Consider the following 27,713-nt stretch of genomic DNA (forward strand, 5'->3'; position numbering starts at 1 on the left):
AACCTTTCTGGAACTGCAATTCCGGGGTCCGTGCATTGGAAAGACGAACGGTCTAACTGGTCCATGACGGGAGAATGATGCAGCTCTATTAAGTCGCAGAGGTGGGGGGGGGAGAGATGTCATTTGCAGTTAACCCTTTAGAGCCCTGTGTCTTTTCAGTTGTGTTAAATAACAAGTTCATCTGGAAGTGTCTGAGATGGAGTGTGAAGATAAATGGCTGTAGAAACAAATGCATATTTTTTTTGTTGTTTTGTTTTTTTTTCTTCTATCCCTCACAGTGATGGGGTTCTTGATCAATTTCATTTCTCTCTCTCTATCTCTCTCTCCAGCTTTTCCCAAAAAAGTAGAGATGCCTCACCCTCTCTCCACCTTCGATTCTCTCTTGTTCACCTGTTTCCTTTCATTGTTCTACGTCGGCATTTCCCAGCTGCCCTAAATCTTAAACAACAGAGTCACAAAGGTGGATGAAAGCAGGCCCAAGAGGAGTGGCGATTCCATGCTGGCTGCAGCCATATTTTCCAGAGAACCTGGTCCTGAGAAAAGAATGGGGAGGAGGGGAGACAAAAAAAAATTCTGTTTTTTTTTTATTTGTCAGTTTCATGAAGAAGGTTCATAAAGTGTACCAAGCTGGTGTACCAAACCACATTATTCCAAAAATACATCTTGCACTTTTCAGTTAGCATAGAGCAGGGGTGCCCAAACCCCGGTCCGGGGGCCACTTACGGCCCTCAAGGACTCCCAATACGACCTCGGGGAGGCCCTAGTCTCCAATGAGCCTCTGGCCCTCTGGAGACTTACTGGAGCCCATTCTGGCCCAACACAACCGCTCTCTGCATGATTGTGACTGTTTGACCTCTCACGTGAGCTGTGGGACCAAGGTTCCCTCCACTGCTTGCTGTTTTACGTCTGTGATGCAGCAGCGGCAGTGAAGGAAAGGCCGGCTTTGCTTTGTGAAGGGGCTTTTATAGGTCTTGAGCTATTGCAATAAGTTCCATCGCTAATATATTCATTTATGTAAATTCATTCAAATTTGAAAAGTAAATTAATTCTTTTCCCCCCGGACCCTGACACAGTGTCAGAGAAATGATGTGGCCCTCCTGCCAAAAAGTTTGGACAACCCTGGCATAGAGTGTTGCCTCCACTGTGGTTCCGACCCGGATTGCGCACCCTCCACTTCATATGCAGAAGGTCATAAGAACCTAAGAAGAGCCCCATTTGATCAAGCCAGAGGCCCATCTAGTCCAGCTTCCTGTGTCTCACAGTAGCCCTCAGGGGGCACAGAAGACAACAAGAGACCTGCATGCTGGTGTCCTCCCTTGCATCCCAAGTTCAAGCCCTGGTCAAAACCAGGTGAAACCTGGTGAAAACCTGGAGAGTGGCTGCCACCCAGTGCTGTCAACGCTGTCCCAGATAAACCAGTGGTCTGACTTGGGTATGGCAGCCTTATATGCTCCTGCAGTGGTTTTGCCCTTCCAGGATCCAAGCAGCTCTGGTTTTGCAAACCTAGCTGTAGATGGTGACAAGGCAGGCCTGGGGCTAAGGTGACGACACAGTAGTTGCTGAGGGGTACGCGGAGACTCACTGATAAGCCTCAAGCTGACGTTGAAGGAGCCCAAGTTGTTGGAAGCCAAGCAGGTGTAGTTCCCATAATGCCGAGCAGTCACATTTGTAAAGAGGAGCATGGAACGTGTGCGCTCGTTCTGAATCTGTAGCCCGTCTGTGCCGCCGATGAGTCTGCTAGGAAGAGGGAGGGGGAGGAGACCACAGAATTGTGCACTGTTAAAGCATCATGCTCCAAAGTTGACAAGGTCAAAAACTGCATATTGTCCATACTTTTGATTCCTTGTGGAAACCTGAATCCGTGGATACTCAAACCACTTTTCGGTTTGACGAGCACACCAGAAGTGGCTCCGCCCCCCCATATCCACAGCATCTGTGGTGAGTCAAATCTGTGAATACTAGACCCTCAGATACTGGGGGTGCATAAGAAGGCAGGAATATCTCATGATGTCCCCGCTTTCTTTGCGCATCGCCACTCATTCACCCTCAACCTCCTCAATTGTTTTTCCTCATTTTTGAAGAAGATAAATTTCTACACATCTTCCTCCTTCCTTACAGGATCTTTTTTCCAACTCAATTTGCGCATGGATACCCATTCCTCATGAGCATAACACATTTTTCTTTCACTATTCTCTTTTGGGGAGACAGTGGGGGGACGGCTTCTCGCCACCCCATCTACTTTACAGTTTCATGGGAAGGGGTCGTGAATAGGGCCTTTGGGATGATGCCCCCACCTGTGGAATTTGCTTCCTAAGGAGGCTTGCTAATTTCTACAATCCATTTCAGAAGCAAACATAAGGAACATCCCTGCTGGTGAAGGAGCATGTCTGCCACTGTTTCCTGCCTGCCATTCTTTTTCTTAGAAGTCACTCATGCACGCCGGCACATAGGCACATTGATGAAATCACGGTGCAAGAAAAGAAATCCTGATTGCTTTTTTGCTTGGCTTTTTTTTTTTTTGGTATTGTGGTTTCATTAAGGTGCATATCCTCTGAAGCACATCAGTAACTCGCAAGAAAAGCCGAGGTGAACACCGAAGACGGCCACGAACCGAGCATGCAAGAGCTGTGTCAGCAAAGTCAGGAAATTAAAAAAAAACAACAGGTGGACGGAGACTGGGTTGCTTATGCATCTGCGCCGTTCCAGGAGACAAGTTCTGGCACGCCAAACTCCCCCAAATCCACCGAGAACTTAGGATAGAGAGAATTTGAAAAGCATCCCTAGAAATCAACAGAAGTGGGCAGCGTGAGAAGCTGAATCTGCTGACACAGTCAAAAGCCTCCCTGCCAGTTTCCACACCTCCCCAGTGCCATCTTTCCGCAGCCCCTATGGCTGTTTATCTCTGTTCAGGCCTGTCAGACAGGCGATCCATCTTCCGGCTGGAGCTCAATCCCCATGGTGGCCGCAGATCCAGGATCCCATCTCAGGTGCTTCCCTCCCTCTTAAGCAGCAGAATCTGTGCGTGTGTTTGTGTACCACTCTTAAGAGGAGCACTTCATCACTATTAAATGTGACAACAAACACCGCCTTTCTCACACCGCCCTCCCCTATCAGGCCAAAAGGCACATCAATGTTCCCTCCTCACACTATACATCAGTGATTTTCAACTGGGGTACAGTGAGCACACTGGTGTGCCACAAATGGTCCACAGGTGTGCGCCGGACATTTTGGGAAAGGTCATTTATTAGTAGGGCTATCGGGGATTTGAACCCCCCGCCAGTGGCACGGTGTGCCTTGTCAGTTGTCAAAAAAACTGATGGTGTGTTCTTTGTTTAAAATAGCAACTGTTTAAATTGTGAATTGTTTAAAATAACCATTTTAGAGTCTTCTCAGTGTGCCATGAGATGAGAAAGGTTGAAAATGGCTGCTTTAGCCATATGGACTGACCCAGCCTGGATTAACCAACCAGCCAACACAAACTCATGGCCATCCAAGGTAATCGTGGTCCCTCTGCCAACTGGCAGAAAGGGTGACAGTCTCCTTTGCTTCCAGGCCCCTGGACAGGCAGCAAATACAGCAGGTTTCTTCAGTGCCTCACAGGCCACTGTAAAAAAACTGTTGGTGGCACTCCAATCAGTTACACCATTGAGACTTCCCTGGTCAGTTTCGGCTTGCTACGACCTTTTCAGGTGCCTGTAAACTAGCAGCAAGCTGGTGGGTCAAGGAGGAGACCCAAAGCCTACCCTGATTCTCAGCTCAGCATGAAGGGGACACAGGACAGTAGGTGGAACATCCCCTTAACTTGCAGGGAGTCCAAGGTTGGATCCCTGCCATTGCTAGATAGGGTGAAGAGAGCTCCCCTGGCATCAGTTAAGCCTTGCCCTTAAACCTGCTATTTCCTTAAGACCTTCCAGCTTTTGCTGGGCCCCCAACTCTTCAGTTATCCCATTCTCCTGTCTCCCTTGGCCTCTGTAAGCCCCTGAGCAGCCTGGGGCTGTTCCCCCCCCCATTTTTATGTAGCTCAGTGCCCATTTGGAATGCCAAAAATCCCTGCCCTCCTCCTGCCCCATTACACCCTCCCTGCCCTTCCCCTACCCCTGCGCTGCCTGGTGGCAGCACATCTGCTCCATCATGTGCTCTTTCTGGATCCAGCGCCGGCAGGACAGCAAGGCCTTCCTACTTGTACTGCTTACTCTCTGGGTGTCACAATGTGCACACTTGCAACACCCTCTGTTCCCGTGTAAATGCAGAAGGATTGGGCTGTGAGTCAGAAACTGGTTTAGTCTTGCCCACACTGGCTGGTGGCAACTTTTGCAGAGTGCTTTTTCCCCAGAGGTACTGGAGATCTCCAGAACCGAACCTGGGACTTTCCCGCATTCAAGGCACGCTCACCGCCACTGAGCTCTTTCTTTCAGCTGGGTAAGCGCGTTACAGCTCTACCCATTCTCCTGCATGCCACTTGGCCCTCAGCCCCATCTCAAATTAAGTCTCACTTGCTTAATCAAATCCAACTTTATGGCTTCTAGGGATTGGATTGCATTAACTCCTTTGCACACTGCTTTTTACTGACATCTATCGAATCTCGGGCTTTAATGTCCTGTGCGATATCCTGGCGCTCCTTCCTGGGTGTCTCCCCCCCTTTCCGCTTTCGATGCTCTCTGCTCACCTATGGCTCTGTCGCTGTTTCCTAATAAAATAAGATAAAGAGGAGCAGTTTTCTCTCTGCGATGCAGTTCTAACCGCAAACAACCCCCCGGAGACGCACAAGGTTTGAACCATGAACTTTTATCGCCAGCCTAACGTGGGGAACATTACAGAGAAACAAGCGGGAGGCCACGGCGGAGATAACTGCAAATCAGCTTGTCAGGTGCCAGACAGTCTCTGCAAAGCCAGAACTGGGGGTCCCATGAAGAGGCCTCAAGCTGCTCAGTCAGTGCTGGAGGTTGCTAAAACCAGGAAAATCTCTCTGATCCCCCCCCCACCAGATCCCCTTTGCTCTTGATATTTGGGTTCTGCACTTCAGATTGACTCCTTCCTGCCCAGCAGGCAAATCAAGGCCAACACTAGACTGCAGAAATTGTGAACCTCTGCATCTGATAAGAACATAAGAACAGCCCAGCTGGATCCGGCCAAAGGTCCATCTAGTCCAGCTTCCTGTATCTCACAGCGGCCCACCAAATGCCCCAGGGAGCACACCAGATAACAAGAAGACCTGCAAGGCCTCCTGGGAATTGTAGTTTAAGAACATAAGAACAGCCCCACTGGATCAGGCCATGGCCCATCTAGTCCAGCTTCTTGTATCTCACCATGACCCAGCAGGTGCCTCAGGGAGCACTCAAGACAACAAGGTCCCTGCATCCTGTGGCCAACTCCCTTGCACTTGGTATTCAGAGATAGGCTACCTTTAAAACCTGGAGGTAGCACATACCCATCATGGCTTGTAACCTGTGATGGACCTAGAAATCTGTTCAATCCCCTTTTCAAGACATCTCGGCCAGACGCCATCACCACATCCTGTGGCAAGGGTTCCACAGATTAATGACTTGCTGGATAAAGAAATATGTCCCGTTATTCTAACTCTCCCGACACTCCATTTTAATGGATGTCCCCTGGTTCAGGTGTAGCGTGGGAGAGAAAATAACATTCCCCTATCCAGCCTATCCATCCCACTCCATCCATCTTTGGGGAGTAGTGCTGGTATCATGTTACAACTCAGAGTTCCCTGAGAATTAATCACAAAAAATGAACAGTGTGGGGTGCCCCTCTCATAGGCAGATGGTTATAGGTTCAATCCAGGGCCGCAGCTCCAGGAAGGACAGAAAAAGATTCTTGCCTGAAAGGTGCTTGTTCTAAATCTGGTCACCATCATGACTAATAGCTGACAGCCCAATCCTATGCATATCTACTCAGAAGTAAGTCCCATTATAGTCAATGGGGCTTACTCCCAGGAAAGTGTGGATAGGATTGCAGCCTTAGTGGGAAACCTCAGAAATCCTCTCAACTCCCACCATCCATATTCTATACCAGGGCCAGTTCAAGACCTCCTGGCACCAGAGACAGCATGCCAAAAGCCACATATAGTAGGAAGCCAGTCTCCGCTGCTCTTCCCCTTTCTTGGATTCAAAAAAGGAAGAAGGGAACAGACAGGAAGTGTGGGGGAGAGGAAACAAGAAAAGTGGGCTAGAGCGGCAGTGGTGCTTGTCTTCTCTCTTCCACTCTTCCTCTTCTGTTCCATTCCCATCTCCTTTTTCTGAATCTGAGGAGGGGTGATGGAGACGTGCAGGCAGAGGGTGCCCACTACTTAGGGTGCCTAAGGTGACCACCTTTTGACACGTCAGCCCTGTGCCACCCAGGAAAATGTTGGGCTGAAGCTCAGTGGAAAGGGGCCTGCTTTTGCTTGCAAAATGTCCTCGGTTCAAGTTGGGGGTACCTCCAAGAACAAGGGTGAAATGATGCCTGCCCACAACCTTGGCGAGACACTGACCAAGCTGACTTGAATGGGCTGACTAAATGAGCGCAGCTTCCTATGGGGGTGAGAAATGCATTCCTACCTCACAGGGCTGTTGCAAGAGAAATGGAGATCATTTACATGAAGGCTGAGCTGGGAAGGCTAAGCAAAAAGTGCTTCATAAAGATTACAGGAATGCCTAACTTGTGACTGAACCCCTCCCCTGCCACAAGCTCAACGCAGCCCCCCAGTCATGCATTGTGGTCTGCTGAGAGGTTGACAAGGCGCCCTCTATTTCTGCAGTCAGCAAAAAAAGGAGGTTTACCAAGTCCCTGGGGAGGGGGGTGCTTTGCCATACATGACGGATGGGCTGCGTTCAGCAAGGCGGGTCACAAATTAATCTGCGTTAAGCCATCACGACTACATGCTGCAAATTTATTTAATAAGGTCGGGATTTGCACAGGGGAGGCACGTGACGTTGTTTGACTAATGAGACACGCGACAAAGTTCTAGCGGGACGGTCCCCCCTGGGGATTTCTTCCGTTAAATACTGGCAGGGGAAGGAGGGTGAAGAACAAGGAGGCCTTAGAACAGAAACGTGGTATGCAGGGTAAGAAAACCATCACCTGGCTCTTGCATCTCTGCCACTGGCATTCCTATGGGAGGTCAAGGGGGCAAATACCCCTGGCATCACACTTGTGGGAGTAGTACACCTACCCCCCTCTTGCCACCTTCTTTGTCCCCAACTGGAAGCCTTTGGAGAGCCTAAAACATCACTTCCAGTTCTCAGATGAAAACCAGAAGTGGGTTTAAAGGCCTTCTGGAGGCCTCTGGAGGGCCGAGGCGGGCAGGCACAGCCGAAAACTGTCTGAAAACTGGAACTGACAATTTAAAAACTTCCAGAGGTTTTAGAAAGCATGCAGAGGGCTGGAGCAGGTTGCACACCCTCCCTGGCACACTGAAGGCCCTGGGAAAAACGGAAGGGGGCATTCTGTGTTCCTGGTCCCAGCAGCTCGGGGGTCAGTATCGCAGTGATCTCTGCTATGTATATACATTGGTTTCAGTCCAGTTAAAGTGCTGTGGGCACCACTTCTACAGAGAATCCCAGGAACTGTAGTGGAATGAAGTGGTGGGTGGAGGTGTCTCTGACTGATCCTCTGGGATGGCCGAGAGGAGACCAGAACCACTTACTGTTTGTCGTCTTTGAACCACTGGAATTCAGCGGGTGGCACAGCCATGGCCTCACAGCGTAGCAGGGCTGTCTTCCCGAGTGCGGTGCGTGAATCCTTGACGTCTGTGATGGTTGGAGGGTCTGGGAAGAGAGAACCCACCATTGAAGAGAGAAGGGTTTTCATGAGCTGAATCTAGAACCTCTACCTCGCAAGGTCCCTGTCCCACCTCTGAGGGCTTTTTGGCTTGCTGGGCCTTCTCCAGTGTGGCCCCCGAGATATGACAGCTAAAATCTTATTCACATTGATCTGAGAGTAAATCCCATTGAACTCGGTAGGGCTTTGAGAAGGATTGTATAGGATCGGGCTATTAACTGAACTGGCCACAAGCTCTTCAATGTTCTTTCAGGAATAAAGAAAGTGGGTGGGGGGATGATCCAGATGGGGATCCCCAAGGTCTTGCTTAACTCAGCCAGAAGGAAAGAGTCACAGAGTAGAAGTAGATGGTAGGGAGGGAGTTAGGTCCTCTTACTAGCTTCTATGGGAAATGGGATGATGGATTTGAGACAGGATGGTGTAGTGCTTTGGGAGTTAGACCTGGAAGAGCCAGGCTCAAATCCCCACTCAGTCATGAAGTTTCTTGAGTGACCTTGGGCCAGTCACTATCACTCAGTCTTGCCTACCTCACAGGGTTGCTGTGAGGACAGAAAAGAACCACGTACACCACCCTGAGCTCCTTGGAGGAAAGGCGGTATAAAAAAAGGTGAAAGTGATTTGGTGGTCCCTTGGGGCTTCTTTGGTTCTTAAGCCCCCTACAGACACTAAAGCCCCCACTCCTGGTAGGTGGTGAAACAGAGAAAGCAGCAGCAGTGGCACTCACAATTGACGGTGATCAGGACCCGCTTGCTGTCGGAGGCTAAGACCCCATTTGCCGTGATGCATTCATACTCCCCGGCCTGCTGCCGGTTGATCTCTGTGATCTCCAGGTACTCCCCTTCACTGGTGAATCCGTCTGTGGGGGAGGGAGCAAGGGGGTGGTGGGGAGGGGGTCAGGGCCAGCAGTAGGGAGACAGACACAAACACAGACTTACACACAAGAAAAACACATACAACAACACAACAGTTATCAATGCCTCCTGGACGCGGGGTGCCTCGCCTCCGGGCTGCAAGCACTGACTTAGACTTGTGGGGGGGGGGGGACTAGGGGGAGGCCAAAGGGTTAAAGGTGCTCTGTATATCATCAGGCTAACATAACCCAAACAAGGAACATGGGTGGCAACCTTCAGGGGGTTGGGAAAACGTCCTGTTCTTTCTGCTTCCTTGACACTGGAAAGAACAGGACAGAAAGCGATCTTCCTCAGTGCCTCCATCTATAAAATGGGCATATTAATGATTGGCCTCCGTGGACAGATAAATGTTGCTGAAGGTTGAAAAGCACTTTGGGCCATGAAGCTCGACCGAGTTAGAAAGCACGAGGAATAGCAACAGCCAAGGAAAAGAAGAGGAGAGAGAATGAGCGGAGCTAGCTAGCATTGCAGTACAAAGGCAATTGGCTACTGGAGTGGGGGATCGTAGAGGTGCTTTTTTCCAGGCCAATTTTAAATGCTGCCGGAAATAGCTCAATAATATATATAATGGGCATTGATAATTAATCAGCCCCCTGCCTTCAGCCCTTGGTCGGAGATAGGAGAAATCATTTCTGATTCAATCTCTTAGTGGTTTCCCAACTAAGAATTAATTGCTCTCGCTCTGCTTTGTTCTGTCCTGAGCAGAACCTTACACAAAAAAAGCAGGAATCTGCACCAAAGAAAGCTGCAGTCTGGGAACTGAATACATTACACCAGTGGTTCTCACACACTTAGCACCGGGACCCACTTTTTAGAATGAGAATCTGTCAGGACCCACCGGAAGAGATGTCATGACTGGAAGTGGCATCATCAAGCAGGAAAATTTTGAACAATCCTACCCACACTTACCCAGCAGTAAGTCCCATTGACTATAAGCTAATATACATAGTAGCTTGTTCAAAGTACAGGTCTGTCACATTTCCCCAAATGCAGTCACATACCAGGGTAGCATCAAGTCTAATAGATGCTAGATAATAGATTAAAAATAAAATATTGAAATGAATGGGGACCCACCTGAGATTGGCTCCTAACCCACAGTTTGAGAAACACTGCATTATACAAATTAAGCCCTCCCTTCTGTTAGTCCTCACCGTGTGCTGCTGCAAAACCTGCTCAGTTCTGCTCTCACCTTCATCAGCTTCTGGAATCTGATTAGGCATTGCCTATATCTGGGATCGGCAACCTGTGTTTTTAGAGCCGCATGCTGCTCTTTCAGCCATCTGCTCTGGCTCTTGCAGGCTGGGATTTAAAGGGGCAGGATGGGCGGCTGCTGCTTTCCCCTTGGGCGGAGGGGGAGATTGTTTTGTGCTGCGGGGAAGTGAAAGGGAGGCTTGGCCACTCCTGCCTGGGAAGATGGTGTGCTGGGGCTTCGCCTGCTCCCGTAATGCGCTGTGTGTCGTGTATATGGTGAGTGTGGCTGACAGCAGCCAGGCTCCCCTCCTGGCTTCCTGCCACCCTGAGTGTGGCTGGCAAGGGGTGGGGGCGCCAGGTGGGTGGGCTTCCAGTGGGGGGGTCGGTGGGGGGCGCAGAGGCAGGAGGGGGAGCCCAGGCAGGGCTGCCTGGGTGGGGGGAGGCAGGGGCAGCTCCCAGGAGAGGGCAGAAGGTGCCTGCAGTCCCCTTGTGGGCATCTCCTGTGCACACAGCTGTGGGGTGGGGCTTGGCAGAGTGAGGCAATGGGGATGACCTCACTTTTGTCTTGTAGGGCAATAAGTGAAGCAGAGCAGTGGGAGAGGGGGGAGTGTTGACTTTGCAAGGGTGGGTGGGTGGGGAAGAGGGAGGCTGTGGAAGGGCTGCCTGTGTAACTCCATCTTTACCTTGCTTTTCTGGGGTGCCATGGGGAGCAGGAGGGCAGAGATGGGGCTGTGGGAGCCTTAGAAAGGGGTGCTCTTTCAGGAGCAAGAAAGATGGGGGTTGACCTGGGAAAAATGAAGAGTGCTAAATTCAAGGGTGCCGTCTTAGCATGCACCTTCCCAGTGTGTGCCCAGGGTGACCAGAGGTCCTCTTTTTCCAGGACATGTCCTATTTTTAGCCCCATGTCCTGGAAAAGAACTTAAATGTCCTGCTTTTCCCTGTGAGCAGGCAACGCATCCCCTCTTGTAATTAATAAATTATATGTAATACAGTTTTAAATTCAATAATAAGTAATTTTAAATTAGGCACATGAGATCAATAATACAATAATAAATATATAATCTATATATTGATCAATATATAATCAATATAGATGAGTGTTTTTAGCTTTTATTTTGTGGTCCTACATTTTTCTTCAATATCCTACATTTTGGGGTGACTTGTCCTCTTTTATTGTTATGACATCTGGTCACCCTGTGTGTGCCTCAGAGTGCCGTCTCAGGGCCCAATCCTATCCAGTTTTCCAGTGTCGGTGCAGCCATTCTAATGGGGCATGCACTGCATCTTGTAGTGGGGAGTCAGTCACAGAGGCCTCCTCAAGGTATGGGAACATTTGTTTCCTTACATCTGGGCTGCATCAGTGCTGGAAAGTTAGATAGGATTGGGCCCTCAGTCAAGATATATCTATCTTGACAATAAGTATATTGTCTGGTTAGCACAGGAAGGGGAGCTTGCAGCAGATCATAAAGGTAAAAAAAACTATATATGCAGTGTGATCTTCATTTTAGATGTCAAAAGGGTTTTGTGGCTCCCGAGGTTTTCTTTTCTCCGGAAAACGGGTCCAAACGGCTCTTTGGATGTTTAAGGTTGCCGACCCCTGGCCTATATGAACTTATCTTTGCTGTCATGAGGACTAGAAACATCATTTTTAAAAAAACAACACACACATAAATGCTGGATTTATTTAAAATGCTGCTTTCTGCCCCTGGCACCACCGGGACATGTGTTACATTTCTTTAAGTCCAATTTTGGTCTGATTGCAAACACCGTTCCTGTTTGGTTAAAAGCTTCCTTCTGGCTGCTTTCTCTCCTTTACGCACTCAATCAGGGGCTCAAAAGTCTCTGTCAAAACCAAGGACCAAAAGAAGTCATCCTCAGCCTTCCTCCTCCTCCCCCCTCCAGCCTCCCTTACCTTTTAGCTGCCGCCAAGTTACCGTCGGCTCCGGCTTCCCCACTGCTAGACAGAGCAGGTTCACATTGTTGCCCTCGTTAACTGTCACCGCCGAGGAGATGTTCACAATCCGTGCTGGGACTGCAGAGGTTGGAGAAGGCAGAGTGATGAGAAGGAAGGCAGTTTGGGCCTCCCACCAGTCGGGGGTGCCACCTTCTCTGAGAAAAAAAACACTAAGCCTAGCGCCTCTGATCTGTAGGGGACTATTTTGATGCAGTGGTGACATTAGGTTTGCATCACCTGGTGCAGGATGCCAGCGTGCCACCCCCATGATGGACCTCCTCCCATGTGGTGGGTATGGCAATGCTCTGGGCAGTGGGCATAGTGACGCACCATTGCCCTGCCCCTGCTGTATTTTTGGCTATAGCTTTTGATGGAACAGTGATATTTCAGCGCGGTTTGTTCCATTGCATTCTGCATGAAAATACACATCAAATGATATGCAACATGATGGTACTATTCAAAAATACCAATATTTTAAAAATTTTGGCCAGTAGTGGTGTCACAGACACACATGCCCCCGTGCGCATCACCCAATACAGCCTGCACCCCCCCAGCGACGCCACTGTTTTGATGTGATTGAGGATACCTGGTTGGTATCAGGGAGGTCACCTTTGGTACTTGTTGCAGCTGGTTGTCACCCAGACAGAAGTTGTAATCCTACACATGCTTCCTTTGGATCACACCCAAGAGAACGCAATGGGGTTTACTTCCAAACAAACACTCTTGCTTATATAGGCAAGGGATCTCAAGGACTTTTCACTGTATCTCCTTACCTTTGTCAAGGCTGAAGATGCCCCATTTGCAGATCATTCAGAGTTCTCCTTATCTCAAAGGGGAACATTGGTAGTAATTCATGCATCCCAAACTACATTAAGAATCCAAGATTTCATGTGCACCAGATCTCACCCCTAAATGCTACAACCTCAATACTTTCTTCAACGTCAACAAAAGCCAAGCTTGTCCACGTAGGAAGTGGCAAATGCAATGAGAGTACCTCTGACCAAACTTTTGGTTTGGTCCACTTCAGTCCCGAGCCTTCAGGAGCAGTTGCGTGAAATGCAGCAGAAAGATCTAGCTTCTCCCAGTGAGGAAGAAGCCATGAACTTCAGCCCGTCCTGCAGCTGTTAAAAGACCCTTGTGCCTGGTGAGCCCTGAGCATGGACTAAATGGTCTTATCTGTTCCCCCTAAACTAGATAGCCTTCAGAGCCCATTTCCTCATAGGAAAGGTGCACCATACCTTAATGATGGGCTTCCCAGATGTCTGGATATTAGATTAATTGAAACTTTTGGTGCAATCCAGCAGGGCTTTTTGTATGTTCTTATGCTATTTTCAGTGTTTCATAACACCCTCAAGTGACCAAGAACCAGAACCTACAATAGGACAGTGCAAATTGGGACAGGCTTAAGTCTTAATAGCACTGGTTGCCATAATTGGGGCTCAGGCTAGCCTTGTCCCAAAGGAGTCTATGAACCCTCTTTAATATATACCATGAAAATGCACAGTTGCCATTCCTTCCTAAACATAAGAACATAAGAAGAGCCCTGCTAGATCAGTCCAAGGGCCCATCTAGTCCAGCTTCTTGTATCTCACAGTGGCCCACCAGATGCCTCAGGGAGTACACAAGACAACAAGAGACCCGTATCCTGATGCCCTCCCTTGCATCTGGCATTCTGAGGTAGCCTACTTCTAAAATCAGGAGGTAGCACATACCCATCACGGCTTGTAAGCTGTGATGGACTTTTCCTCCAGAAATCTGTCCAATCCCCTTTTCAAGGCATCTAGACCAGAGGCCATCACCACATCCTGTGGCAAGGAGTTTCACAGACTAATTACACGCTGGGTAAATAAATCTTTTCTTTTGTGTGTTCTAACTCTCCCAACACTCACTTTTAGTGGATGTCCTGTTGCAAGTGGAAAAGTCTTGGAAGCCAGTTATTAAAATAGCTGGGCCTACATCAAAGGGGAAACCTCAAGGAAAATTGCAGTGCCACTCTCTGTATGGGGTCACCAAAGATGCAATTCACCTTCGTTCCGCAAAGGGGTCTTTGCAATACACACAATTCCTCCCATCCCATTTTGCTTGCCCTTCTCTAATCAGTTGCCTCACCCCAGAAGCAGCTGCTTTTTGACTGCCTCTTCAGCAGATCCCCGTGGCAGTGTGTTTGGGGGTTAATTCCCAATGACTGTTTTCTGTGCCCCCAGCGGAAGAGCCAAACAACCCCAAAATTGCTTTTTTCCTGATGGGGTCTAATGATCCCCATTGTCTGCTCTGATAGGTTGGGGTGACGTCGGCAAACAGCAAATGATGGCACAGCTGGGAACAGCTGTTTTCCTGACGCCCGGGCTGCTCGTTCCGGACCGGGTCCAATCAACTCCTATTGTGCCAGCTTCCCAGCTCCAGCAACCATGGGAAAGGAAGGGGGGGTGCGTAATTATGGGGTGGGTAGTGTTGCAGTTGTAGCTTTTGCCAATGCTGCAGAAATCCTGGAGGAGGCTGGAATCAGCAAAGAATCAGCAAAGAAGGAGGGGAGTCTCTGCTGGGTTTCGCAGCTGACGAGAGATTCCTTCTCCAGGACCAAAGTGCAGCACTCCTGTGGGATGGGCAAGGCAGATACAAGCCATTGGTATCCAACCAGCTTGGGCGGGCAGATGTCACCCACAACAGGAATCCCATTATTGTGGATAGTTAGGAATCTTTTGGAAAATGCAGGTGGTGATGCTGATAGAAAAACCAGGATCTACTGAAACTCTCTCTTGTCTGCTCTACTATTATAAAAGCACAGAAGCTCCCCAGAAGATGAAGCTGACCTCCATCCAGCCAAAAGCCTTCAGACGCTCACAATATGGACGGGAACTCAACAGCCCTCTCCAGCTTGCATTCCGAGGTATACTGCCTCTGAACATGGAGGTTCAGAGGCTCAGTTTTTGGAGGGATCATACAGTCAACCTCTCCTCCTTTGTATCCGGCTCGAGATGATGCCACAGCTCGTAATTCCCAGGCTCAAGAATGTAAACCTCCATGGCTCAGAATGCTAGACTCCAGTTCGAGCCGAGCCCTAATGCCATTTGCTCAGAAATATCCTGGCTCAGAATCTATCTTGGGGACATTTTGTTGGTGACTCGGAATGCTCACCTCCATCTTGGATTGGAGGTGAGCACTCCGAGTCGGTCGTACTCTGAGTCAAGGGAATGTTTTGACCCATCCCCTTTCTCCTGGATGCCTGCCTGACACGTGAGATATTCTCTGAGCCACGGGAGTAACACCAAGGAGTGATGATGCTTACACAGCTAGTTATCCTGGGATAACAAAGCCTGAACTTAACACAGTCCCTAATTAACAGATGGCCTCAAGCATGTGGCTCAAAGGCTGCAAAATTGATAACACCAACACTTCTAGGAGAGTTCTCGACTCGACTCTCTTCCATGCCAAGGAACGTCACCACGTTAAGCAGTATGGTGGTGAACTCCGAAGGGGAGAGTTTAGACAAAGTGGAACTTCACCCATCATCAGTGAATGACCCAAGATAGAGAGTGCGGTTAATATAGCATGAAAGGACTGTCTAGAAATATGGTATACTTGACCCAGTATTTTTAAAGCACTCATTTTTCTGCCCCCTTGCATGGTCATACCTTGCCCTATTTTAGAATCATGGAGTTGGAAGGGAGCCACAAGGCCATCTAGTCCAACCCCCAGCCTGTAGCAGGGAATTTTGACCAAGCAGGACTACAAAATTGGGGTCAGAAAAGTTTTTCCCAAACTTTATGGTGGTTTGATATGAATGTGGGGTGCCGATTCCAAAAATGGCATCCGTTTTGCCCTATCACGTCTAGTTTTGGAGATATAGTATAGCCTCCTTAGTGAGTGGTTCAAGCAGCTTCCTCATGAGGAAACCATGGTGTAGGCCCCAAATTCAATCCCCAACATCCCCAGAGAGGGGTTCCTGTCCCATACCGTGCACAATGAGGTACACCTGCGAGGTGTGGGGCATGTCTTGCGTCTGGAAGGAGCAGGTGTAGAGCCCTTCGTCGTACACGTCGACATGGGTGATGATGATGCTGAACTCAGAGGGGCTGTTGGTCAGCAGCTGCACCCGCGAGTCGATGGACCACTTGTCGTTGCCAGCGTACAGGATGTTGGAGCGGTTCAACCACGCCACACGTGTAACCTGCTGGTCTATGGAGCAGCTGCAAAGAAAGGGGAGAACCATCCATGAAGCCTAACTGAGGGGACACCAAGATATCGACAAAAGAAAAATGCTTCTATACTCAGTGGGGAATTAGTCTGTGGAACTCCTTGCTACAAGATGTGGTGATAGCACCTGGCCTAGTTGACTTTAACTCATTTCTGCCCAGCCCACCGGTGTACACATTTTATCCCTGTTGTGTATATGCAACATTGGGCAGAAATAGCTTAAAAGGAGATTGAACAGATTGATGGAGGAAAAAACCATCACAGGTTACAAGCAGTGATGGGTATGTGCAAACTGCTGGTTTTAGAAGCAGGCTACTTCAGAATGCAAGGTACAACGGAGTGGCAACCGGATGCAGGTATCTTGCCGTCTTGTGTGCATCAGATGAGTTGAACCCTCAGCATTTGATGGGCCACTGTGAGGAAGCTGGACTACATGAGCCTTTGGTCTGATCCAATGGGGCTCTTCTTATGTCTTAAGACTTAGGGTTGTGAGATTCAGGGCAGGAGTGGGGGAGATCTCTACTATGAAAAGTAGAAGAGACTTGAGGGCTTCTTGGAAATGTAGCGGGCAGGATTTGGATTGATTCAGCAAGGGTCTTATGCTCTTAATCATGATTGCCAAGAATAGAACTTCCATATCCAATAGCAGAATACTTCAGTATACCCTAGTATCCAATTCTGCAGACAAAACAACAGGAAAACGCTCTCACCCTCCTGGTGAGTAGCATCCGATTGATCTGTATGGCATGCAAGGTAACAGATGAGCTGGACCTTCAGGTTGATCTGGCAAGGTTCTTATGCAGAACCTTCATCGTGGATTGGAGTTGACAGATGCACGTATAACGACCAACATTAGCAGGATACATGGAGTCTGCCAGGGCTGGCCATAGGTGCTATGGAGCCCAAATGCAAAACATAAGAACATAAGAACAGCCCCACTGGATCAGGCCATAGGCCCATCTAGTCCAGCTTCCTGTATCTCACAGCGGCCCACCAAATGCCCCAGGGAGCCCACCAGATAACAAGAAGACCTGCAAGGCTTCCTGGGAATTGTAGTTAAGAACATAAGAACAGCTCCACTGGATCAGGCCATAGGCCCATCTAGTCCAGCTTCCTCTATCTCACAGCGGCCCACCAAATGCCCCAGGGAGTACACCAGATAAGAAGAGACCTCATCCTGGTGCCCTCCCTTGCATCTGGCATTCTGACATAACCCATTTCTAAAATCAGAAGGTTGCGCATACACATCATGGCTTGTACCCAGTAATGGAAACGGTTTTGCTGGGCTCCCACTAGAGCGGAGCTTTCTGACTCACCAGGATGAGCAGCAGTAGTAAGGCACCCAGAGCAGTGATGTCACTGCCACTTGCTTGGGGGGGTGAGGTGGGGGACAGTTTCAAGCCAATTGGACCCAGAGGCAGGTGGAAGGGAGCGTTGTCCAGTGGCAACGCTCCACTTGCTGCGCTCTCCTCGCAAATGCCACGGGGCAGAAGATTCCATACCAGAGGGAGGGATACACAGGTTTCCAGGCTTGCCCCACAACATGCAAAAGCGACACTTGAGAGCGCCAGGCGGGTACACTGCTCCGCTTCTAATCAGACAAAATGCTGGGTCCATTTCTGAGGCTAAGTAGGAAGGAGAATCCAGTTTATTACAGCCAGAAGGGAGGGAGGGAGGGAGGGAGAGAGGGGGAAATAACTCCTGGGCTCTCCTCGCTGCCTGGGTAAGGCCTTTGGCTGTCTCTCTACTGAGCCCTTTGAAGTCCAAAAGCCCATGTTATTACAGCTCTTTTTTTATCTAGGCCTCAAAACTTGAACATCTTCCAAACGGTGGATTGACAAAAAAATAATGAGTATTTGGTGGTGGTGGGGGAGAAGAGCGAATACATAGCCCAGACTTTGTGAACTCAGCCTGCTGATTTAATTCCTACATGGATACATTCGAGTGCAACCCTGACCCTGCCAGTGAGTCAGGGCTGCCCCTCGCACACATGCACACCCCACAACCCCGACCCATTCGGCCCTCGGCCATTAGTCCTGCCCCCTTCGGTTCCTCTGGGCTCCGCCCCTCTCCTCATCGATGATCCCCGGTGGGGAGATTCCGAGTGGTTCGTCTCTCCAGGCGCCCAGTAATCCTGTTTCTTGGACCCTGACAGCTGTCAGGCACAGATTGGAGACGTGGTCCAGAGATAACCGGAGACCAGGTGCAGAGAGGACCTCACGGGCTCTTCTCCCCACTCCCGCAATCAGAACTGCCCCTGACATTTCTGAAAGGTCCTGTTTTGCATTTTGCAGGCTGCATTGTGGACCCAGATCTTGAGCCGTTTGCTGGTCAGATGCCCCAGAATGCCTTGGAAGAGTGCCCAAGGCAATGACATTGGGGAACATGACTGAGGCATATAAAATTATGCAGGGGATGGATGGAGGAATGTTCTTTTCCCTTACACGCAACACCAGAACCAGGGGACATCCACCAACATTGAGCGGTGAGAGAGTTGGAACAGATCCAAGAAAATATCGCTTTACTCGGTCTGTAATTAGTCTGTGGAACTCCTTGCCACAGGATGTGGTGATGGCATCCAGCCTAGAAGCCTTGAAAAGGGGACTGGACAGATTTACAGAGGACAAACCCATCACAGGTTGCAAGCCATGATGGGTATACACAGTCTCCTGGTTTTAGCAGTGGGCTACCTCAGAATGGCAGCTGCAAGGGAGAGGCAACAGGATGCAGGTGTCTTGTTGTGTTGTGTACTCTGGTGGGCCATTGTGAAGCTGAACTAGATGGGTCTTTGGCCTGATCCAGCAGGGTTCTTCCTGTGTTCTTATGACATGGCTCTGTATCTTAAGGGGGGTGGGGGGAGGTAATTGGAGCTGTCAAATTGCTGGCAGGGAAAAGGGTTGAACATCCCCAATAGCTAGCTCTCCTTTTAGGGTTCCAGCCTCCTTGGGAAGCTTTCTTTTCTTTCTTTCACTTGATGGGAAAGACTCCCATGCACTCCTATTTATTCCCCCCCCCCCACACACACATTTTTATACTGCCCTTCCTGCAAGGGACTCAGGCCGGTGTACACGGTTCCACTTCCTCCTCTCCTTTTTGTCCTCACAACAACCCCGCAAAGTAGGCAAGGCTGAGAGAGAATGACCGGCCCAAGATCCCCCAGGAAGCTTCATTGCTGAGTCGGGATTTGAACCTGGATCTTCCAGGTCTAAGTCTAATTCCCGAACCACTACACCATCCTGGCTCTCAATGAAAGGTTCAGGAGGTCCTGCTGCCAGTTTGCAAAGCTGAGTTGCTGTGCACATCCTTTCAAGTTCCGCACAAGGCAGCCACAGTTTCTCCTGCCCTGTTGCTCCCCCCTGCTCTTACTGCAGGGCAGAACTAGAATCCTGGTTGCTCTGATTGAAAGGGAAAAAAGGGCAGGCGAGGGCGATCCGGGAAGAGGAAGGTTCTTTGTATTTTTAAAGGCGTACACAGCAATCCCGGGTCACCTGGGGGAAGGACAGGCTCAAGATGTCATCCGTCAATCCGATCACAGAATTTGGCATCACTGATTGGCAGCTGCTGATGGACTGAGAGAAAGAAGTGTACTCCATTGCATAGTGCATAATTACCTTGCGGGACTCACCGCCACAAGAAGGGGGATGTGACAGCCACTTCATTAAGCAGCTCATTACAAGGGGATTAGGCAAAGGCTTGCAAGATCAGTGTCAGCGGCTATTTGTCACCAGAGCCAAACAAAACCTCCAAGGAGAGAGGCAAATGTCTCTGAGAATGTCCCTGCATGGTGGGGCCTACATAACCCGCTTTGGAGCTTCCCAGGGGCTTGGAGCCAGTTGCTGGGGGAAGAATAAAACACTGGACTGCATAGATCTATGGTCTGATCCAACCAGGATAGCCTTCTGCAGAAGACAGAGTGTGTGGCTTTCTGGTAGAATTCCTCTTTTTCAGAGTAAAGCCAGGATTCAGACTGGTGCAGTCAGTGCTTTCCCACCCTGCGTTTCCCCCAAACAAATCGAGGGCCTCTCTCCACCCTCCTAACCCCCATCCTCTGCCCCCTTTTACTCTGCAGAGAGAGCGCAGGAGGGAGATATCTTGGGAAGTAGGTCACAGCCTCTCTGCTGATTCAGGTTGGTGGGAACCCAGCGCACTGCAGGCTGCTTGGGGTGGGGGGCTGGCAGGGAAGAGGAGGAGCAGGAGGAGGGGGAGGAATGACAGTGACACACTCTTGGCATGCTGACTCACAGTTTCCAGCCCGGCGTGAGTGCAGAGTGGAGTTTGGGTGTACAGGCAGAAATGATCTACAGGGGAGAGGGCTCCTGTTTTATGCCTTGCAGGGTGCGTACCCCCTGCCATTATGTGGGTGCTGTCTGCATTCCCTCCAGAAGCTTTGGACACTTTGATATATGTTAAAAGATCAAAGAAGATCAGAGTGCCACCCTGTCATTTTGCTGTCTGAGGATCACGGCAAACAAGTGCCACAAAAGCTCTTTCTCCAACTGGCCTGGCTCAGTCCAATGGAGCGCAAGGGATGGCAGACTTCAGGATGGAAGGGTCTAGCCAACCCCAACCAGAGGGTGACCCCAACCAGAATAAGGTGCAAGATCATTGGCCACTGACTGATCAGCCACCGAGAACCCCTTCCCTGCCAAGGGCCCACCCTCTGAGTGGGTGAGTGCCAAGCCTGAGTGCCAAGCATGTAGCACTTAGAACAACTTTGTTAAGATCAGGAAGCATTATTATCCCCATTTTGCAGATGGGGATGACCGGGGTTGTGAGAAAATGCCTGGGATAAGGTCACTGGGTGTGTAGGTGGCAACGGGAAGCTCTGAACCAGGGAACATGAGAACATAAGAACAGCCCCACTGGATCAGGCCATAGGCCCATCTAGCCCAGCTTCCTGCATCTCACAGCTGCCCACCAAATGCCCCAGGGAGCACACCAGATAACAAGAGACCTGCAAGGCTTCCTGGGAATTGTAGTTAAGAACATAAGAACAGCCTCACTGGATCAGGCCATAGGCCCATCTAGCCCAGCTTCCTGCATCTCACAGCTGCCCACCAAATGCCCCAGGGAGCACACCAGATAACAAGAGACCTGCAAGGCTTCCTGGGAATTGTAGTTAAGAACATAAGAACAGCCTCACTGGATCAGGCCATAGGCCCATCTAGCCCAGCTTCCTGTATCTCACAGCGGCCCACCAAATGACCCAGGGAGCACACCAGATAACAAGAGACCTCATCCTTGTTTTGATTCACAGCTGATGCCCTCAACCACTACACTTCATATATACACTTCATATAAGGTCTATACCAGCATTTTTCAAACTGTGAGTTGGGACCCACTAGGTGAGTTGTGAGCCAATTTTAGGTGGGCTGCATAGCACCCAGCTCAGCCACCATTGAAAGTACAGAGCTGAAAATAACAGGGTACAGAGCTGATAGGCAGGGTGGGCTCCCAGTGGGGGAGAGGCCTGGTCCTTTGCCTGAATAGGTGGGAAGATGGGATGCTGGAAAGGCTGGAGGACTGTGTGGTTGGAGAAGGACCCAAGCCTATGTTCTGCTTTGACTTACAAGTTGAAATGAGCTGTGCAAAAGAATTCTATGTTTGGGATCATTAGAAAAGGTATGGAGAACAAAACGGCTAATATTATAATGCCATTGTACAAATTGATGGTAAGGCCACACCTGGAGTATTGTGTCCAGTTCTGGTCGCCGCATCTCAAAAAAGACATAGTGGAAATGGAAAAGGTGCAAAAGAGAGCAACTAAGATGATTATTGGGCTGGGGCACCTTCCTTATGAGGAAAGGCTACGGCGTTTGGGCCTCTTCAGCCTAGAAAAGAGACGCCTGAAGGGGGACATGATTGAGACATACAAAATTATGCATGGGAAGGATAAAGTGGATAGAGAGATGCTCTTTACACTCTCACATAACACCAGAACCAGGGGACATCCACTAAAATTGAGTGTTGGGAGAGTTAGAACAGACGAAAAAAAAAATTTCTTTACTCAGCGTGTGGTTGGTCTGTGGAACTCCTTGCCACAGGATGTGGTGATGGCATCTGGCCTGGGTGCCTTGAAAAGGGGATTGGACAGGTTTCTGGAGGAAAAATCCATTATGGGTTACAAGCCATGATGTGTATGTGCAACCTCCTGATTTTAGAAATGGGCTCACACCGCTGTGATACAAGGACATCTGCAAGAGGGATTTGAAGGCCTTAGGAGTGGACCTCAACAAGTGGGAAACCCTGGCCTCTGAGCGGCCCGCTTGGAGGCAGGCTGTGCAGCATGGCCTTTCCCAGTTTGAAGAGACACTTGGCCAACAGTCTGAGGCAAAGAGGCAAAGAAGGAAGGCCCATAGGCAGGGAGACAGACCAGGGACAGACTGCACTTGCTCCCAGTGTGGAAGGGATTGTCACTCCCGAATTGGCCTTTTCAGCCACACTAGATGCTGTTCCAGAACCACCATTCAGAGCATGATACCATAGTCTTTCAAGACTGAAGGTTGCCTACATCCTGTCAGAATGCCAACGCAAGGGAAGGCATCAGGATGCAGGTCTCTTGTTATCTGGTGTGCTCCCTGGGGCATTTGGTGGGCCGCTGTGAGATACAGGAAGCTGGACTAGATGGGCCTATGGCCTGATCCAGTGGGGCTGTTCTTATGTTCTTATGTAACAGCATGAGAATGTTGTGTAATGGAACCTTTGGCTAATCATGGCTTAGGTTTGAAGTCTATATGAATTATTTCACTTCAGGTCATGACATCACTGCCAGGTTAATGACATCACTTCTGGTGGGTCCCTACAGATTATCATTCTAAAAAGTGGGTCCTGCTAAATGCTAAAGAGTTTGAGAACCACTGGTCTATACTGTTGATATGGTAGAAGGAAAAACAGAGGGGATTCATGGACAGGAGAAGGATGTGTGTCACATGCTACAGAGGGATTGAGATCTGTGTTAAGCAGAGAAGCCCCTCACACAAAAGACCTGCATGCAAAGAGAGGGAATATTATTCCATCAGGGTACAGAGAACTTAATGGAGGGATGACGGAATATGATTCCTGCAGATGCAGGGAAGGGTTGCGTTTGGAAACATGGCAAAAAGTATTAAAAATCGAGACCTGGTAATTTATGTCACCTTCGACGGAGTTATTAACCGTTCCATAAGTCTTCGCAGCACCTTTTATGCCGTTATGAGAAGGTAGCCGCACATTTTGCTGGGGGCCATCTTTTATTTAAATACAGTCAAGATGTTGCGATTAAACTTTAATGGGCGGGGGCCTAAATTATTGAGCCGTGTGCCGGCGGTTCAAAATTGAGCTGGGTTAAGAGAGCGGCAGCGGGGAAAATGGGAGGAGGGGGTCAGGGAAAGGTCCTGTTCTTCTGCATCTGGCAGAGCCCACGGGTGGGTCAGAGAGTGGAGGCACCCTGCCACTAGAGGGTGCTTTAGAAAAGAAGGCAATTGAATACCTTGCCCCAGGGCCATATTCAGCCTTGAAGGTAGGGATAGTGGCTGCTTGCTGGTGCATGTTTCTTTTGCCCCATATAAAAATGGAGATGAGGACACACCTGAGTGTGGGTTGTTGCAGTTCCAGCGAGATCACAGAAGGGGAGGAGGAGTGCAGCATTGTGGACTAGTGTGTTGAGACACTCTAACCCACCACTCTCCTCTCTGCCATATTTCCTTTTCCAAACCAGAGAGTGGGAGGAACAGGAGGGAGTGGTGATGGTGAGTGGACATCCCCTGGCAATCTACTTCCTGAGGCAACTGCCTCAGTTGGCCTCATGATAGGGCCGGCCCTGCGTAGAAGGAAGATGAGTGTCTAGGTTGACCCACACAGGATTATATGAGGCTGCTTTCTATTGAGTCAGACAGTCCCTCCCTGATCAGAGGCTGGGAGGACAGAGACTCAATATGCTGAATCTCTACAGTATGTATTTCAGAGACAGTGTGGTATGGCAGTTCAAATTTTGGATTGTGGGCAGAGTAGGGGGACATAGGTGGGTGTTTTGCATGCAGAAGGTCCCAGATTCAATCCACAGGACCTTCTGAGTTAGATATTCTCAAGGGTTCATACGTTCAGGGAGACTCAGAATTCAAATCCTGCAGGACTGCAAGGTTCATTGGGTGACCTTGGCCCAACCTCTGTTTTGGACTAACTTACTTCACAGGTAAGTTGTGATGATAGAAGAGGATGCCCTGAGCTCTTTAGAGAAAGGAAGGAATAGAGATATAACACATAAACAAAAAATCAATCAATGGGGAAGGTATAACAGGGAGAAACACAAATGCACACGCCTTCCCAACCGGAGGCAGAAACTCACCTTAGTGTTGCATTGTCCCCCTGAAAAACTGTATAATTGTCGGCTGGTTGACTAAAATCCGCACCCCGAACCAGCAGCCCTGTGCAGTAAAAGACACACAGAGAGACAATGCCATTAGAGTCGGCCTGGGAATTACGTCCCACATACAGAGAGATCCAGCAAAGGGGAGAAAGGAAACTCACACCATTTCAGAATAGAGGTTTTAACCAGACCAACCCCTGCCGCGGTAGGAATGTGCAAGCTTTGGGCTTACGCAAGGCTCTCCTTCAGGCCCTACAATAATGCTTGCTGAGGAGGCGTGCTGTGTGATCTGAAAGCAGACACACCATGATAAGTTATGCAAATCTAAACCCAGGGGATTCTTATTGGTAGGTTACTTTTCAACCCCAAAATAGCTCCAGAGCAGTCTACATAGCAAAAGGGATCAGACAATGATTCCCTGTCTCAGATAGGGTCACCATCTGAAGACAGGCACAAGGGAGACATCAACCAGTCAACCTTGGGAAAGATGCTGTGCTGAGTAAAAGACAGATGCTTTCCTCCTGTAGGGGTGGAGGCGAAGGTTCAAAACCTATCATTATACAAAAACTTGGCTAGGTCTGTCCAAACTTCCACCTGGGTTATCTTTCCAAGAGCATCCAGACAGTTGACACCAGGGACTGATGTAGCGGTGTCTCAGGGAACCTGCAGTGGAGTCGCCTGGGGGGAACCTGGAAGTGATGTCATGACATCACTTCCAGTTCACCCCAGAAGTGAAGGTGGCAGCCACTATGTCTCTACTGCTCACTCAGAGCCTCCAGAGGAAGAGGAAGGCAGCGGTGGGTGCATTGTGAAGCTGCCACTGCTTGTTTCTGACCAGGAAGAAGCCACTCAATCCAGCTCCAGGCAGCTGCGTCTTCATGCACCCTATTCTGGCATCCCCTTCTGGTAGAAAGGGGTGCATGAAAAAGCAGCCACTTGGAGGTGGGCAAAGTGGCTTCCTCAGAAATGGAAAGAGGTGGCAGCTGCCATCTTGGTAAGCCCACCCCAGACACTACCCACATGACATTTCAGGGTGCAACCCAGGGCGGCCTGACCCTACATCCCCCACTAGCTACTAGCTCCAGGAAGCTCACAAGCAGCCCTCCCTGTTGTTTGTCCCCATCACCTGATATTCAGATACACATTGCCTGGATGTGGAGGTTCCATTTAGCTATCTTGGCTAACAGCCTTCTCCTAGACCTCCTTGGCCCCTTCAAGATGCCCTGACTCACTAGATTCCACTCGGCTCCCAGAGCTGAAAAGAGAGACAGGGGTTGCAGCTGCTAGTCTGTGACGGAACCACTGATGGAATATACAGTCCACTGACAAGGTTTGGCTGCCAGCTCCTATCTGCGCTTTCAGAGAGAAACTGGTGAAAAGGAGATGACTCAAAGTACAAGCTTGACTTCTCTCCCGAACATGCACAGGATTGCGCATGCTCAGACTCAACCTTGGTCGCCCAAGGGCTCATCAACAGGGATGCCTCATCCAATCTTCCTCGATCCTAGTTACCTGTCAAAAATTGACTAACTCCCCTGCCAGTGAGCTAATGTCAGGAGGACCAGGGACTGAGCTGACAGTCACTGAGGACAGGATTTGACTGGGGTGTCTGCAGAACTGAATGGAGCCCTTGAGCGGACTGGCCATCAGCCGGATCGGACTGAAGGCTGCTGCGTGAATGCGGTTTGCTGGGATACCGCTAGTCAGTCCACTTGGCTCCATTCAAGGTCCACAGCGATGCCTGAATCTTGGCTGACTCGTTAAAATAAACTTGCAATCAGGAAGTAAATCCTGAGGTTTCAACTATGCAACTGTGGGAGACGGTGCTGGCCCGTCCATGAAGCTGACTGGGAGGGTCACCTCAGGCAACAGATTGGTGAGGATGCCCTCCTCCGTCTAAAGCTTCTCCTCTTCCGCTCACTCTCTGCAGTAAAAAATGATGAGAAGAACAGAGTGGAACAGGAAGTGTGGAGGAGGAGAGAGATGTGGGCCAGAGTGTCAGAGATGAAATTTGTTTTCAGTAATAAATCGGAGCTGCTAGTCCTTGCACACAATAACCTACTCCTGATTCTCACTCCCAGCTTTTCTCATTTCAGCTGCCCAGTTTTTTTTAAAGCCTTTTTCTTCTTGCTATTGTTTAAACAGAGTGGAGTCAGACATATTTTTTTCAATCTATTGAGATGCACTCAGAGATCAAAAAGTTGTTCCCAATCTACCTTCTGCACAATCCCTGCCGCACTGGGATTCGGGGGACTAAACTAGGAATCCAAAAGTCCCTGGTTTCAACCTCACCTTTGTTGAGGCTCACAGCATAGCCTGGGAGAAGCCCCTCTTTCTCAAGCTCTGCTCCACAACTGCAATGGGGGTGGTGGTGGTGGTCATGATTTTGGCCTACCTTACAAGACTGCTGTAAGGATCAGGTAGTTGGCAACCTTCAGTCTCGAAAGACTATGGTATTGCGCTCTGAATGGTGGTTCTGGAACAGCGTCTAGTGTGGCTGAAAAGGCTGATTCGGGAGTGACAATCCCTTCCGCACTGGGAGCAAGTGCAGTCTGTCCCTGGTCTGTCTCCCTGGCTGTGGGCCTTCCTTCTTTGCCTCTTTGCCTGTTGGCCTGTTGGTCTGTTGGCCAAGTGTCTCTTCAAACTGGGAAAGGCCATGCTGCACAGCCTGCCTCCAAGCGGGCCGCTCAGAGGCCAGGGTTTCCCACCTGTTGAGGTCCACTCCTAAGGCCTTCAGATCCCTCTTGCAGATGTCCTTGTTCTTCAATCTACACGTTGCAACCCCAATGGGGTCATGAAGCCACATTTTGGGGGGTTGCGGCAACCTTTCAAAGCCTCTGCAAGAGAAGGCTTGGATTCAATTCAATAATGGTACTGCCTTATCAACATGGAGTTCTTGCTATAACCTTGCACAGCTTCTTTGCACTGTCTTGCCCCACAGCGCCAAGTGTTGTCCTACCTCACAGGGTTGTTGTGATGACCAAAGAGGTAGGGGAAACGGGGTAGGGGTGGATGGATAGGGTCCTGGGGGGGCAGGATCAGCAGTGGGTCCCAAGTCTCATCCTTTATTTACCTTTGGGGGGGGGGTGTCATGGCACACAAAAGGTTGAAAACCACTGATGTATGGGGACAGTAGGGATAATGATTCCAAACCCTAGCACTGAAAGAGGTTGTGTGTGTGTGTTACCCCTTTCTAAGCCACCCTCTCCTAGAGGTATCCTTGTGATTGACAGGCATCAGCACCACAGACAGATCTAAGGGCCAGAGCTTAGTCAGCAATCATGTCATGCGGGATCCAACAGACCTTCCATTTCTTATGGATTTATTTATGTCCACTCTTGGAAAA

General features: G+C 49.6%; 1 protein-coding gene across 1 annotated transcript; it reads right to left on the minus strand.

The window, feature by feature from the left end:
- Nucleotides 1-432: 432 nt before the first annotated feature.
- Nucleotides 433-27,173, minus strand: IGLON5 (IgLON family member 5). The gene is made up of 9 exons (XM_066638043.1): nucleotides 27,076-27,173; nucleotides 26,660-26,721; nucleotides 24,347-24,425; nucleotides 15,784-16,016; nucleotides 11,788-11,907; nucleotides 8,498-8,629; nucleotides 7,640-7,760; nucleotides 1,583-1,737; nucleotides 433-533 (listed from the first exon to the last, which is right to left on the minus strand). Exons 1-9 carry the CDS (start codon nucleotides 27,171-27,173, stop codon nucleotides 433-435), a joined length of 1,101 nt encoding a protein of 366 aa, XP_066494140.1.
- Nucleotides 27,174-27,713: the final 540 nt, after the last annotated feature.

This window comes from Tiliqua scincoides, chromosome 10 (assembly GCF_035046505.1).
Source record: "Tiliqua scincoides isolate rTilSci1 chromosome 10, rTilSci1.hap2, whole genome shotgun sequence".
In the NCBI taxonomy this organism is placed as follows: Eukaryota; Metazoa; Chordata; class Lepidosauria; order Squamata; family Scincidae; genus Tiliqua; species Tiliqua scincoides.

Bases quoted from the DNA above. Each gene is read 5' to 3' on its own strand.
- IGLON5 (XM_066638043.1), bottom strand. From the start codon at position 27,173: ATGTGGCTTCATGACCCCATTGGGGTTGCAACGTGTAGATTGAAGAAC. The intron at 24,426-26,659 runs GTGAGGTTGAAA...TTTACTGCACAG, and splicing joins TGCTGTGAGCCTCAACAAAG to GGCTGCTGGTTCGGGGTGCG. The intron at 1,738-7,639 runs GTAAGTGGTTCT...CCCTCTTCCTAG, and splicing joins TGGTTCAAAGACGACAAACA to CAGACTCATCGGCGGCACAG.